General features: G+C 45.6%; 1 protein-coding gene across 2 annotated transcripts in view; it reads right to left on the reverse strand.

Annotated features, from left to right (window-relative positions):
* Positions 1–13,683, reverse strand: part of DAPK2 (death-associated protein kinase 2) — a 140,362-nt gene that overhangs the window by 55,294 nt on the left and 71,385 nt on the right. For both annotated transcript variants that reach the window (XM_011967832.1, XM_011967823.1), the window contains exon 4: positions 9,508–9,646. In XM_011967832.1, the coding sequence (XP_011823222.1) occupies positions 9,508–9,646 (139 nt within the window). The remainder of the gene's footprint in view (positions 1–9,507; positions 9,647–13,683) is intronic.

A 13,683-nucleotide genomic window follows, 5' to 3' on the forward strand; every position in this document is an offset into this window, starting at 1 on the left:
AAGTTCTCCTGGATAATATCCTGAAGAGTGTTTTCCAACTTGGTTCCATTCTCCCCATCACTTTCAGCCACAGATTTGGTCTTTGCACATAGTCCCATATTTCTTGGAGGCTTTGTTCATTTCTTTTTACTCTTTTTTTGTCTAAACTTCTCTTCTTGCTTCATTTCATTCATTTGATCTTCAATCACTGATACCCTTTCTTCCACTTGATCAAATCAGCTACTGAAGCTTGTGCATGTGTCACATAGTTCTCATGCCATGGTTTTCAGCTCCATAACGTCATTTAAGGACTTCTCTACACTGTTTATTTTAGTTAGCCATTCGTCTAATCTTTTTTCAAAGTTTTTAGTTTTGCGATGGGTTCGAACATCCTCCTTTAGCTCAGAGAAGTTTGTTATTACCGATTGTCTGAAGCCTTCTTCTCTCAACTAGTCAAAGTCATTTTCTGTCCAGCTTTGTTCCATTGCTGGCAAGGCACTGTGTTCCTTTGGAGGAGAAGAGGCACTCTGAATTTTAGAATTTTCAGCTTTTCTGCTCTGGTTTCTCCCCATCTTTGTGGTTTTATCTACCTTTGGTCTTTGATGATGGTGACATACAGATGGGGTTCTGGTGTGGATGTCCTTTCTGTTTGTTAGTTTTCCTTCTAACAGTCAGGACAGGACCCTCAGCTGCAGGTCTGTTGGAGTTTGCTGGAGGTCCACTCCAGACCCTGTTTGCCTGGGTATCACCAGCAGAGGCTGCAGAACAGCAAATATTGCAGAACGGTAGATGTTGCTGCCTGATCCTTCCTCTGGAAGCTTCCTCTCAGAGGTGCACCCTGCTGTATGAGGTGTCAGTTGGCCCCTACTGGGAGGTTTCTCCCAGTTAGGCTACTTGGGGCCAGGGACCCACTTGAGGAAGCAGTCTGTCCGTTCTCAGATCTCAAACTCTGTGCTCGGAGAACCACTACTCTCTTCAAAGCTGTCAGACAGGGACGTTTAAGTCTGCAGAAGTTTCTGCTGCCTTTTGTTCAGCTATGCCCTGCCCCCAGAGGTGGAGTCTACAAAGGCAGGCAGGCCTCCTTGAGCTGTGCTGGGCTCCACCCAGTTCCAGCTTCCCGGCCACTTTGTTTACCTACTCAAGCCTCAGCAATGGCAGACGCCCCTCCCCAAGCCTCACTGCTGCCTTGCAGTTCAATCTCAGACCGCTGTGCTAGCAGTGAGTGAGGCTCTGCGGGTATGGGACCCTCCAAGCCAGGTGTGGAATATAATCTCCTGGTGTGCTGTTTGCTAAGGCCATTGGAAAAGTGCAGTATTAGGGTGGGAGTGTCTGGATTTTCCAGGTACGGTCTGTCACGGCTTCCCTTTGCCAGGAAAGGGAATTCCCTGACCCCTTGTGCTTCCCGGGTGAGGCAATGCCCCACCCTGCTCCATGGGTTGCACCCACTGTCTGACAAGCCCCAGTGAGATGAACCTGGTACCTTAGTTGGAAATGCAGAAATCCCCTGTCTTCTGCATCGCTCATGCTGGGAGCTGCAGACTGGAGCTGTTCCTATTCAGCCATATTGGAACCTCATAACTGTTTTTTGTTTTTTAATCCATTCAGCCAATCTACCTCTTTTAATTGGAGAATTTAGTCCATTTACATTCAATGTTATTACTGATAAGTAAGGACTTACTCCTGCCACTTTGCTTTTTCATTTCTGGTTGTTTTGTGGTCTTCTTTTCCTTCTTTCCTTCCTTCCTGTCTTCCTTTTAGTGAAGGTAATTTTTTTCTGGTGGTAAGTTTTAATTTCTTGCTTTTTATTTTTTTGTGTCTCTGCTGTAGGTTTTTTGATGTGAGGTTACCATGAGGCTTGCAAATACTATCATATAATCCATTATTTTAAACTGATGACAACTTAATGCTGATTGCATAAACAAGCTAACAAGCAAAGAGAAAACTAGTAAAAACTCTACACTTTAACTTTCTCTCCTCACTACTATTTATATCTTATTGTACTGTCTTGAAATGTTGTCGTTATTTTTGATCAGTTCATCATTTAATCTTTCTACTCAAGATACAAGTAGTTTACACACAATTACAGTGTTATGATATTCTGCGTTTTGCTGTGTACTTAATATTACAAGTTCTGCATCTTCAGATGGTTTCTTACTGCTCATTAATGTCCTTCTCCTTTAGATTGAAGAATTCCCTTTAGCATTTCTTGTAGGACAGGTCTGGTATTGATGACATCCTCAGATTTTCTTTGTTTGGGAAAGTCTTTATTTCTCCTTCATGTTTGAAGGATATTTTTGCTGGATATACTATTCTAGAATAAAGGTTTCTTCCTCAGCACTTGTCATGCCACCCTCTCCTGGCCCTCTCCTGGCCTGTAAGATTCCACTACAAAGTCCACTGCCAGACTTATTGGAGTTTCATTGTATGTTATTTGTTTCTTTTCTCTTGCTTTTAGGATCCTTTCTTTACTCTTGACTTTTGGGAGTTTGATTATTAAATGTCTTTATTTTAATTTATGGGAGTTTAATTATTATTTGGGTTTAACCTGCTTTGTGTTCTATAACCTTCCTGTACTTGAATATTGATATCTTTCTCTAGCTTTGGGAAGTTCTCTGTTATTATCCCTTTGAATAAGCTTTCTACCTCTATCTCTCTACCTCCTCATTAGGGTCAATAACTCTTAAATTTGCCTTTTTGAGGCTATTTTGTAGATCTTATAGGAATGCTTCGTTCTTTTTTTTTCTTTTGTCTCCTCTGACTGTGTATTTTCAAATAGTCTGTCTTTAAGCTCACTAATTCTTTCTTCTGCTTGATCAATTTTGCTGCTAAGAGACTCTGACACATTCTTCAGTACGTCAACTGCATTTTTCACTTCCAGAATTTTATTCTTTTTAATTATTTCAATCTATTTAATTTATCTGATATAATTCTGAATTCCTTCTCTGTGTTATCTTGATTTTTGTTGAGTTTCCTCAAAACAGCTATTTTGAATTCTCTGTCTGAAAGGTAACATATCTCTGTCTCTCCAGGATAGGTCCCTGGTGTCTTATTTAGTTCATTTGGTGAAGTCATGTTTTCCTGGATGGTTTTGGTGCTTGTGGATGTTTATTGATGTCTGGACAATGAAGAGTTAGGTATTTATTCTAGTCTTCACAGTCTTGGTTTGTTTGTACCCATCTTTTTGGGAAGGCTTTCCAGATATCTGAAGAGTAAATGTTGTAACCTAAGTTTTTGGTCACTGTAGCCATATCTGCATTAGAGGACACCCCAAGCCCAGTAATGCTGTGGTTCTTGCAGGCTTGTAAAGGTACTGCCTTGAAGATTTATAAAAATTATCTGGTTTATGAGGCAGAGACTCTTGTTCTCTTCCCTTACTTGCTTCCAAACAAATGAAGCCTCTCTCTGTACTGAGCTGCCTGTGACTGGGCGAGGGGTAACACAAGCACCCCTGTGGCCACCACCACTGGGATTGTGCTGGGTCAGACCTGAAGCCAGCATGGCACTGGGTCTTGCCCAAGGCTTATAACAGCTGCCTGGCTACTAGTTATGTCTGCTGAAGGCCCTAGGGCTCTACAATAGGCAGGTGGCAAAGCCAGCCAGGCTTGTGTCCTTCCCTCAGGGTGGTGAGCTTCCCCACTGCCTTGGGTGGTCCAGAGATGCCATCTAGGAGTCAGGGCTTAGAGTTGGAAACCTTGGGAATCTACCTGGTGCTCTATTCTAATGTGGCCCAGCCGGTATCTAAGCCACAAGACAAAGTCCTTCCCATTCTTCCGTCCCCTTTCCATAAGCAGAGGCATCTCTCCCCATGGCCACCGCTGCCCCAGGCCTATGGCAAGTACTCCCTGACTACTTCCAGTGTACATTCAAGGCCTCGGGGCTCTTCAGTCAGCTTGTGGTGAAGGCTGTCAGGCCTATGACTCTCCCTTCAGGGCAGTGGGCTCCCCTTTGGCCCAGGGTAGGTCCAGAAATGCTGTCCAAGAGCTAAGGCCTGAAATTGAAACCCAAAGAGCCCACTTGGTTCTCTACCCCACTGGGGCCAAGCTAGTACCTAAGCTGCAAGACAAAGTCCCCTTTATCATTACCTTTCCTTTTCTCAAGCAGAAGGAGCCTCTTCCCATAACCACCACAGCTGGGAATGTGCTGGGTCATGCCTGAAGCCAGCATGTCTCTGAGTGCACGTCTCTGAGTGATACACTGGATATCACTGCTGACTATTCAGGGCCCAGGGCCTCTTTAGCCAGCAGGTGATGAATCCTGCCAGGATTGGGTCCTTCCCTTTAAGGCAGTGGATTCCCTTCTGGCCCAGGGAGTGTATAGAAATGTTGTCAGAGATCTAGGGCCTGGAATGGAGTCCTTAAGACTCTGCCTTGTGCCCCATCTGACTGTGGCTGAGCTGGTATCCAAATTGCAAGGCAAAGTCCTCTTCACTCTTCCCTCTTTTCTCCTCAAGTAGAGGGAAGGATTCTCTCCCGGAGTTGCAAGCTGTGCTGCCTGGGGGTAGGGGAGGTGTGGTACAAGCACTTCCTTGGCCACCCCAGCTGATGTCTTACTAGGTGTACCCTCCAAGTCCACTGGCTCCAAGCACAGCACAGGACCAGGACTTGTCCAGGAATTGCAGTCCTTGTGGCCTAAACTTCCTTTCGAGTTTACTTAGAAACCCAGAGCACTTTAGTCTGCAGTGGTGAGGCTTGCTGGAACTCAGGTTCTGACCACTGGGATGAGTGATTCTCCTCTGTCTAGGGCTAGTGTAAATGCTCCTTCCATGGGTACTAGCTGGGTTCTGCCTGGTATTGCTTTCTGCTGTGACAGGGTAGCACTGACTTTCAATGCAAAGTCCCACAATTGCTGCACTCTCCCTCTCCCAAGTGCACAGGTTCTTTCTCCATGCAACACGGCTGCTGCCAGAGGATGGGGAAAGGGTGGTGTAGATGATTCAAGACTGTCTTTCCTACCCTCTTCAGTGCCTCTTTCTGTGATATGAAATTAAAACCAGGTACTGTGGGCTGGGCACGGTGGCTCATGCCTGTAATCCCAGCACTTTGGGAGGCCGAGGTGGGCAGATCATGAGATCAGAAGATCAAGACCATCTTGGCTAACACAGTGAAACCCCATCTCTACTAAAAATACAAAAAAATTAGCCAGGCATGGTGGCAGGCACCTGTAGTCCCAGCTGCTCGGGAGGCTGAGGCAGGAGAATGGCGTGAACCCAGGAGGCGGAGTTTGCAGGGAACCGAGATCAGGCCACTGCACTCCAGCCTGGGCGACAGTGCGAGACTCGGTCTCAAAAAAATAATAAAATAAAATAAAATAAAATAATGAATAAAACCAGGTACTGTGACCACTCACCTGATTTTTGGTTCTCATAAAGGTGCTTTTTGTGCGTGGACAGCTGTTCAATTTGGTGTTCTTACAGGGAGGATGATCACTGAAGGTTTCTATTTGGTCATCTTGCTCTGTCTCCTGTTTTTACCAATACTGCTTATCTCATATTAATTTGTCCATTCGGGCTGGCCATGGTGGCTCATTCCTATAATCCTAGCACTTTGGGAGACCAAGGTGGGGTCGGCAGGGATCACCTGAGGTCAACAGTTCATGACCAGGCTGGCCAACATGGTGAAACCCTGTCTCTACTAAAACTACAAAAATTAGCTGGGCATGGTGGCGGGGGCCTGTCCTCCCAGCTACTCAGGAGGCTAAGGCAGGAGAATCACTTGAACTCAGGAGGTGGAGGATGCAGGGAGACGAGATTGTGCCACTGCACTCCAGCCTGGGGGACAGAGCAAGACCCTATCTCGAAAAGAAAAAAAAAAAATTGTCCACTTATCTGCTCCCTGCAACCAGGCTAGGGGCATGTGGTGAGCAGGGACAGAGCCTGACTATCCATTGCACAATGGCTGAACATAGGAGGAGCTGATCAAATACCAGTTGAAGAGAGGTTGTTCACATTCCAAAGGCAGGCAAGAGAGCGAACCCTCTTCCATTACCTGCCCCTTCAAGCTGGAAGGTGTACATGGAGAACAGGTTATGGGTAAGGGTGTGGAGACAACATGCTGGCTGTGTTCCTTGGGCAGTAAGGACCCTGAGCTTGGCGAGGAGTAACAGAATATAAGCAGGAGAGGAAAGTGAAAGTCCATCACGGAGAATGAAAATCAGGAAGAAAAATGTGGATTCTACATGGTGGGAAACAACACAGAACCAAGAGGCCTCCTCTAAGCTACCAGCTGGATCTTAATTGCATGATCCCCTCCAGTTGACAGAATGTTCCAGCCAGGAGGCATGCATACCCACATTCTGGCTCCAGGAAACATCTACCTAATCATGAGGTAATCCTTCTGAGTTTCAGCTACTCATCACTTCCTGAAGTTGCCCAGGTGGGCCTAGGCCAAGGGACCCATGGGTGGAAGAATCAGAAAGCTCAAGTCCTCACAACTCTAAGGATACCTGGCTATGGTGGGGACTAGCAGCATCCTCACCTCACATGCATCCAGGGAGAACCCAGACCGTTTCCAGGTCATGGAAAATGTCCAGGTTAGGCACAGAGCCTTACCAGCCCTCGCCAGCAGTTCTACCTAGCAACCAACTCAGCTCTCTGCTGGGCAATTTATGAACAGAACTGTACTCACGGGGTTTGTTTTCCTAGTCTATGGGGCCCAAAACACTGTAACAAAAGTTCTCTTTCCTTTTTCCTCTATTCTGAGAAGGGGAATAACAATAACAGCTACTATTACAGAGCACCTATTCCATATTTGGCACTTAATGCTTCTTCTCTCTAACACTTACAACTCTGCCAGGTAGATATTATTATTTGCACTGAAGTTGAAAAGCTGAGGTTCAGGTGTATCATGGTATATGATAACCCAGTCTGGCTAACTCCAAGCCTAGCTAACTCTCCCCACCACAGTGAGCTGCCATAAAGGCAAGCCAAACATCACGAACCTGCTGCGGTCATTGGTGCCTGCTGGGCTCCAGCCACTCCTCCTACCAGACCCATTCGCGAAAAGACAAAGGAGCCCATTTTGAAGCTGGTCTCCTGGAGCCAGCAAAGACACAAGAAAACAACAAGTCAATTGTCCATAGCAGTACCAGGAAGGCCACACAGGTGCAATCAAGGAAGACCATTTCCTGCTATTACCACCCTGAGGTCCAAAGGCCTGCCCAGGCCTTACCATCCTCGGTGACCCCAATTTTTACCCGTGACGCCTCAGTAAAACTCTGGAAGATTTCTGTTGGAGGTATTAAAAAATACTGTGACAGCCAGGAGCAGTGGCTTATGCTGATAGTCCCAACACTTTGGGAGGCTGAGGTGGGCAGATTGCTTGAGCCTAGGAGTTCCAGACGAGCCTGTGCAAAATGGCGAAAACCCATTTCTACGAAAAATACAAAATTTAGCTGGCCATAGTGGCGTGTTCCTGTAGTCCCAGCAACTTGTGAGGCTGAGGTGGGAGGATCACCTGAGCCTGGGAGGTCAAGTCTGCAGTGAGCTGAGATCGCACCACTGCACTCCAGCTGGGCGACAGAGTGAGATCCTGTCTCCCCGCCACCAAAAAAAAAAAAAAAAAACTGTGACAATCATGGCCAGATGCAGTGGCTCATGCCTGTAATCCCAACACTTCTGAGAGGCTGAGGTGGGTGGACCACTTGAGCCCAGGAGCTCAGGACCAGCCTAGGCAACATGGCAAGACCCTGCCTCTACAAAAAATACAAAAATTAGCCAGGTATGGTGGTACATGCCTTTAGTCCCAGCTATTCAGGAGGCTAAGGCAGGCGCATAGATTGAGCCCAGGAAGTCGAGGCTGCAGTGAGCTGTGATCACGCCACTGTGCTCCAGCTGGGTGACAGAGCAAGACTGCCTCTATTTTAAAAAAAAAAAAGTGACAATCAGCATAAGGGGGACCATGCTAAGGGGACTCATAGAAGGTCACCCCATCAGGCAGAGTAGAGTAAGAGCGGGGTAGGGACTCATATAGGAACTGAGCCCATGCCCTGGCATAGCCACTGTGAGACAATGGACATGCCAGACCCTCTCTGGGCCAGAGGCACAAGCCAGAACTTGGGTGTCATCCAGAACTCTGTCCCCTCCTTCATCTCTACCTCTAATTAGGCACCTAATCAATCCTCAGATTGACCTCTGCAAAAGATTTTGACTCTGTCCCCTCCTCACATCTTACCTAGATTATTGCATTAGCCTCTTAGCTGAGCCCCAGCCTCCAGGCTGTCTCCAGTCTGTCTGTTCTCCCAGCCAGAGGGATCGTTCTGAAACATGTCCATGCTCACCTCACTTCTCTGCTCACTGGAACCCTTATCTCTCAGGGTAAAGTGCAAGCTCCTTGGCTTAGCTCCCAGATTCTTGTGTCTGCCTCCTGCACTCTTCCCGGCTTCTTTCCCAGACACTCAGCACACACTTCCTGTGCCTGTACTTCCCTGAATGCACTGCACTGTTTTGTGACCATGTATTCTGTTGGCCTTTCTTCCTTAGAAGGCCCTTCCCTTCTTCTAATTCCTGCCAATCCTTCAGAACTCAAGTAAATAGCACTTCTTCCAGGGAGTCCTCTCTGATACCCTGGTTGGACTTAGATGTCCCCTCCTTTAGCCTCCCCACCCACTCTGGGCTTCCTTCTAGCATAGTACTTAGAGTTGCTGGTTTTTCTATCTCTTACACCAAGGTCCCTGGAAAAGAGGAAGTAATCTCAGACAGGGCCTCAGTGAATTTTGTATCTGCAGCAATACCCAGGCACCCAGCACCATGCTTGAAAGACCACAGGGATTTCTGGATAGAAAAATGAAGGGATCTCCCCAGCAAACAGGTCATAGAATTGATCACAAGTTAGAGGACATTTACACATAAGTATCTATATAGGCTCATCAGTCTATGCAACTGAGCTCAGTTACTAAGGGAACTGTCCTTCTACTTTGACCACATTCTTGCTTTATAAAGTCCTATGCGGTCACAGTGAACTTTCTCAATCCTGAATACCAGTTACCACAAAAGATCAGTGATCCCTAGAAGCAGTTTTATGGCCACAGTTTGGAGCAGAGTCGGGGTGGTGAGTGGGGGAGGGCAGCCAGCCCTGGGCTCCGGGATTTACAAGCTCTGGTCAAGGGATGATGGAGGCTGCACTGTGAAAGGGTCTGGTGAGTCAGCCAACTTCAGCAATCCTCCAAACACTTCTAGTTCTTTGTTATCAAAAAGTTCAGTCTTGTGAAAGGTGTTTGGTTTTAAGTTTCCTGTCACTGGTCTACTTATTTAGAAAGTGTTACACCGCCTTCTGAAATAAATAAGGTGCCTGAAGTCTGATTTAAGGAGCTTCTTGCAGTCAGCTCCTGTGTGCAGAAAACCTGTTATGAGAAATGAAACTGAGAAGGTGGACATTTCTGTAGCATCATCTCTTTCCCAGGAGCTCAGGGTTTTTCACTGTAAGATGAGAAAGGAGCGCTGGTGGGCACTGGGCCCATCCTGGGAAAGACACCAGGAGGGACTAAGCCTCTTCTTCGTAAACTTGATTCTTTTCTCTTTCTCCCCTTACTGACCTTGAGATCAAAGTGAGCAATTTTCTTTGTGTGAAGGTAGTTCACCCCATCCAGGATCTGCTTAATGAAGCTGGTGGCCTCCTCCTCACTCAGTGACTCCTTCTGGGCCAGGAAATCGAAGAGCTCTCCTCCAGACACTCTGTAAAACACCAGCGGGGGGAGGGGAGGCCCAGGCCCAGTCAGCTCTGCATGTCATGAGGCTGGGCTGATGGATGCAAGCCCTGATCCTGATCCCCCCGGGACCTCGTATGGCAGAATCCCCCTTGCTTATGTCTGGGGCTTTGTCTGTCTGACCAGTGCCAGGGACTGACTTTGCTTCTGTTTGCTTTGTTTTCTTTTGGATCACAAGGGCAGGAATCACTCTGGAGATGTTGTCAGAAGGGCCTCTGCTCCCACTCTAGGCCCTGGTCCCAGTCACCCTGAAGGTTGCCCTCTCCCCCCAATATGCCTGAGATGGCAGGGGACAAAAACAAGCAGATTCTTTAGCCGGAATGTTTGTGTTCCTCCAAATTCATATTTTGAAATTCCAACCCCGAAGGTGATGGTATTAGGAGATAGGGCCTTTGGGAAGTAATTCAGTCATGAAGTCAGAGCCCTCACAAATGAGATTAGTGCCCTTATAAAAGAGACCCCAGAGGGTTCACTTTCCCCTTGCACTATGTGAAGTTACAGTCAAAAGACAGCCATCTATGAGGAAGTGAACCTTCATCTTGATCTTAGACTTCCCAGATTCCAGGACTGTGAGAAATAAATTTATGTTGTTTGTCAGCCACCCAGTTTATGGTTATTGTGTTATACAGCAGCCTGAATGAACTGAGAGAGGAAATTGGTACCAAGTATGGAGTGCTACTGTAACAGATACCTAAAAATGTGGAAGCTGTTTTGGAATCAGCTAACAAGTAGAGGCTGGAAGAGGTTGGGGGTGCCAACTAGAAAAAGCCTACATTGCCACGAAGGAATGGACTGTAAGGGTGGTTCTGGTGAGGGATCACAAAGAGAGGAGCTTCTCAATGTTCTTAGAGAATACCTAAGTGGTCATCAACAAAATATTTGTGGAAATACAGATGGAAAGGCCATTCTGATAATGTCTCAGATGGATATGAGGAACATGTTACTGGTCTGGTCAATGAGGGAAAGCACATCCTTCTTATAAAGTAGCAGAGAACATGGCTGAATTGTGTGTGTGCCCTAGTGTTTTGTAGAAGGTAGAACTTGTAAGCAATAAAAATGGAATATTTGGCTGAGGAAATTTCTAAGCAAAGTGTTGGAAGAGTGTCCTGGTTCCTCTTGACTACTTATAGTAAAATGTGAAAAAAAAAGGGTTTAAAGACAAAATTATTACTCAAAGGGAAGAAAGCTTAAAAGTATGAAAAATTCTGTCTCCTCATATTGGAAAAACTAAGAAACCCTGTTTGGGAAAGAACAAAGGTGTGACCAAGCAACCATTTGATAAAAAGATTAATATGACTCTCAGGGAAGCCAGGTGCTATTCATCAAGACAATAGGGGGATTAGTCAGCCATCTAAATAGAAGCCAGGACCTATTGTTCAAGACAATGGAAGAATGACCCTGAAGTCATTTCAGAGATCATGGGGGTGAAAAGAGGGGTGTCCCTCCCATCACAGGTTCATAGTGCCAGAGCCTAGAGGCAGAATGATATCAAAGGAGGAGCCTCCACTGCCCAGTGCTGCCTCACATTGTGGGCTTTGTTCTCCAAACTCTGTTGCCACACTCCTCAGACATACCAGGTGTGGCTCCTGGAGGGCAACAGTGTGGCATACTCTGTGCCAAGCAAAGCTGGTGGATGTGTGGCTGCCTTCTCCTGGATTTCAAAAGATGCCTTAAGGGAGCTGGTGGGCCCCTGGGCAGAGGACTGCCTTTCGGGTGGGGGTCAATGCTTGGAGAGCAAAGCCTTATGGGTAGGGTTGCCCAAAGCTGCAGGGGCAAGACCTCCATTCCACTCCTGTGGGCCTGAAGGGCAGAGCATTGAGCCAAAGATTATTCTCAATGTTTTGTACTGGCTCAGAGCCTGTCATTCCTTTATTCTTTCCCATTCCTCCTTCTAGAATGGGAATGTGTATCCTCTGCCTGTCCCACCATCATATTTTGTACACGACATGTTTGATGTCATTGGTTCACAGCTGGAGAGCAGCTTGCCTCAGAATGAATCACACCTTGAGTCTCACCCACATCTGATTTAGATATTTAGATGAGACTTTGGACTTTAAACTTTGGAGTTGATGCTGGAATTAAGACTTTTGGAACTGTTGGAATGGAAGGAATATATTTTACATTTGAGAACGACATTAATTGGGGTGGGGGGCAGAGACAGAATGCCAGAGTCTGAATGAACTAAGGCAGATGACAAAGAGGAACAAATGCTGTGCCAGAAACTAAAGACCTAGGTTCCATTCCAGCCTTGCCACTGACCTTAGACAACTCATTTCCCTTCTCCAGGCAGGACCTGGTTTCATTACATACAAAAAAAGCAGATTGGGCAAGACAGCTCCCAAAGCCCCCTTTCTTTAATTTTATAAAAGATGGCCCCTTTATGGGGTTCAAGAGAATCGAAGTATGGCCCCTAACTTAAGCAGAAGACCCCATTAATTATATTAATCTCTAAAGACTCTAGAATACTACTTTTGATGCTTGATACTACTTTTTCACACTCTACATTCTTGCATCCTATAGTTGATGTGACAGAGCAAAAAAAATCTCCCCTGAGATTTCGGATTGCCAGATAAAATAGGTTTTTACTTGCTAAATCTGGTAACCCTACTTGGGCTTGTTTATTCTGCCAACAAAAAGAGTCAAACTCTGTAAAATATTTAAAGATGTTTATTCTGAGCCAAATATGAGTGCCCAAGACCCGTGACACAGTCCCAGAAGGTCCTCAGAACATGTACCCAAGGTAGTTGGGTAACAGCTTGATTTTATACATTTTAGGGGGACAGAAGTTACAGGCTGAATCAATCAATAAATGTAAGGTGTACATTAGTTCCGTCTGGAAAAGTGGAAAAACTTGAAGGTGAGGATAGGGAGTTGGGAGGGCTTCTAGGTCACAGGTGGATTTTATGATTGGCAATTGGTTATTATCAAAAGAATCAATAGAAAAGAGTGTCTGAGTTAAGACAAGGGTTATGGAGACCAAAGTTTTCATTATGTAGATGAAGTCTCACAGGTGGCTGCCCTTGGAGGCAATAGATGGCAAATGTTTACTATTCACATTCTTAAAAGGTGCTAGACTCTCAGCTAATCTCTTCAGGATCAGAAAAAGACAAGGAAAGGAACAGAGATTCTCCAGAGAATATAGATTTTTCCCAGAAGAGTCAGCTTTGCAGGGCCACTTCAAAATATGTCAAAAGATTTATTAGAGTAAAATACTTCTATTTATTTCAGGGCCTGCTATTTGTCATGTGATGTTATAGTACAGTCAGGCTGGAATTTGTTATCTTATTGCTGCAAAGAGTCTGTTTTGTTAGTCTTAAGTTCACTGTTTTTATATTAATGTTGGTCACTTGTGCCCGAATTTCAATGGGCGGAGAGTATAATGAGGCATGTCCAACCCCTCTTCCCATCATGGCCTGAAAGTTTTTCAGGTTTACTTTGGAATCCTGTTGGCTGAGAGAGGGGTCTATTCAGCTGGGGGGCTTAGAATTTAATTTTTGGTTTACAATCCTCTGACAGAAGCTGGGGTATCCAGCCAGCATGTGCTCCGCTGGGGCTGAAATAAAGTCAAGGGCCCGAAGGGAAAGATCTCAGGAAGGGTTCTAGGCCAAGGAATCCAGGACCTTTGGATCACTTAGAGAACTTGTTTTAAAATGCAGATTTCCAGATCCCACCATAGACTTTAACAAATTAGATCCTCCAGCAGTGAGGCCTTAAAACCTGTATTTTTACTATGACAACATAATAATAGTAATTAATATTCATTGAACACGTACTCTATGTTACATGCCTTATGCACATTATCTCATTTCATCATCACAATGTCCTATGATCTAAGGACTATCACTTTTCTATTTCACACTTAAATAAACAAAGGCTCAGAGAGGTTAAGCAACTTGCCTACAGTCCCATAGCTAGTAAATAGAGTCAGGATTCAAACCCAGGCAGAACAGCTGTCAACCACTACAGCATACTGAGTATTGCAGATTATTCTTTTCTTTTTCTTTT

The sequence above is a fragment of the Mandrillus leucophaeus genome, unplaced genomic scaffold, assembly GCF_000951045.1.
Source record: "Mandrillus leucophaeus isolate KB7577 unplaced genomic scaffold, Mleu.le_1.0 Scaffold12, whole genome shotgun sequence".
Classification (NCBI taxonomy): domain Eukaryota; kingdom Metazoa; phylum Chordata; class Mammalia; order Primates; family Cercopithecidae; genus Mandrillus; species Mandrillus leucophaeus.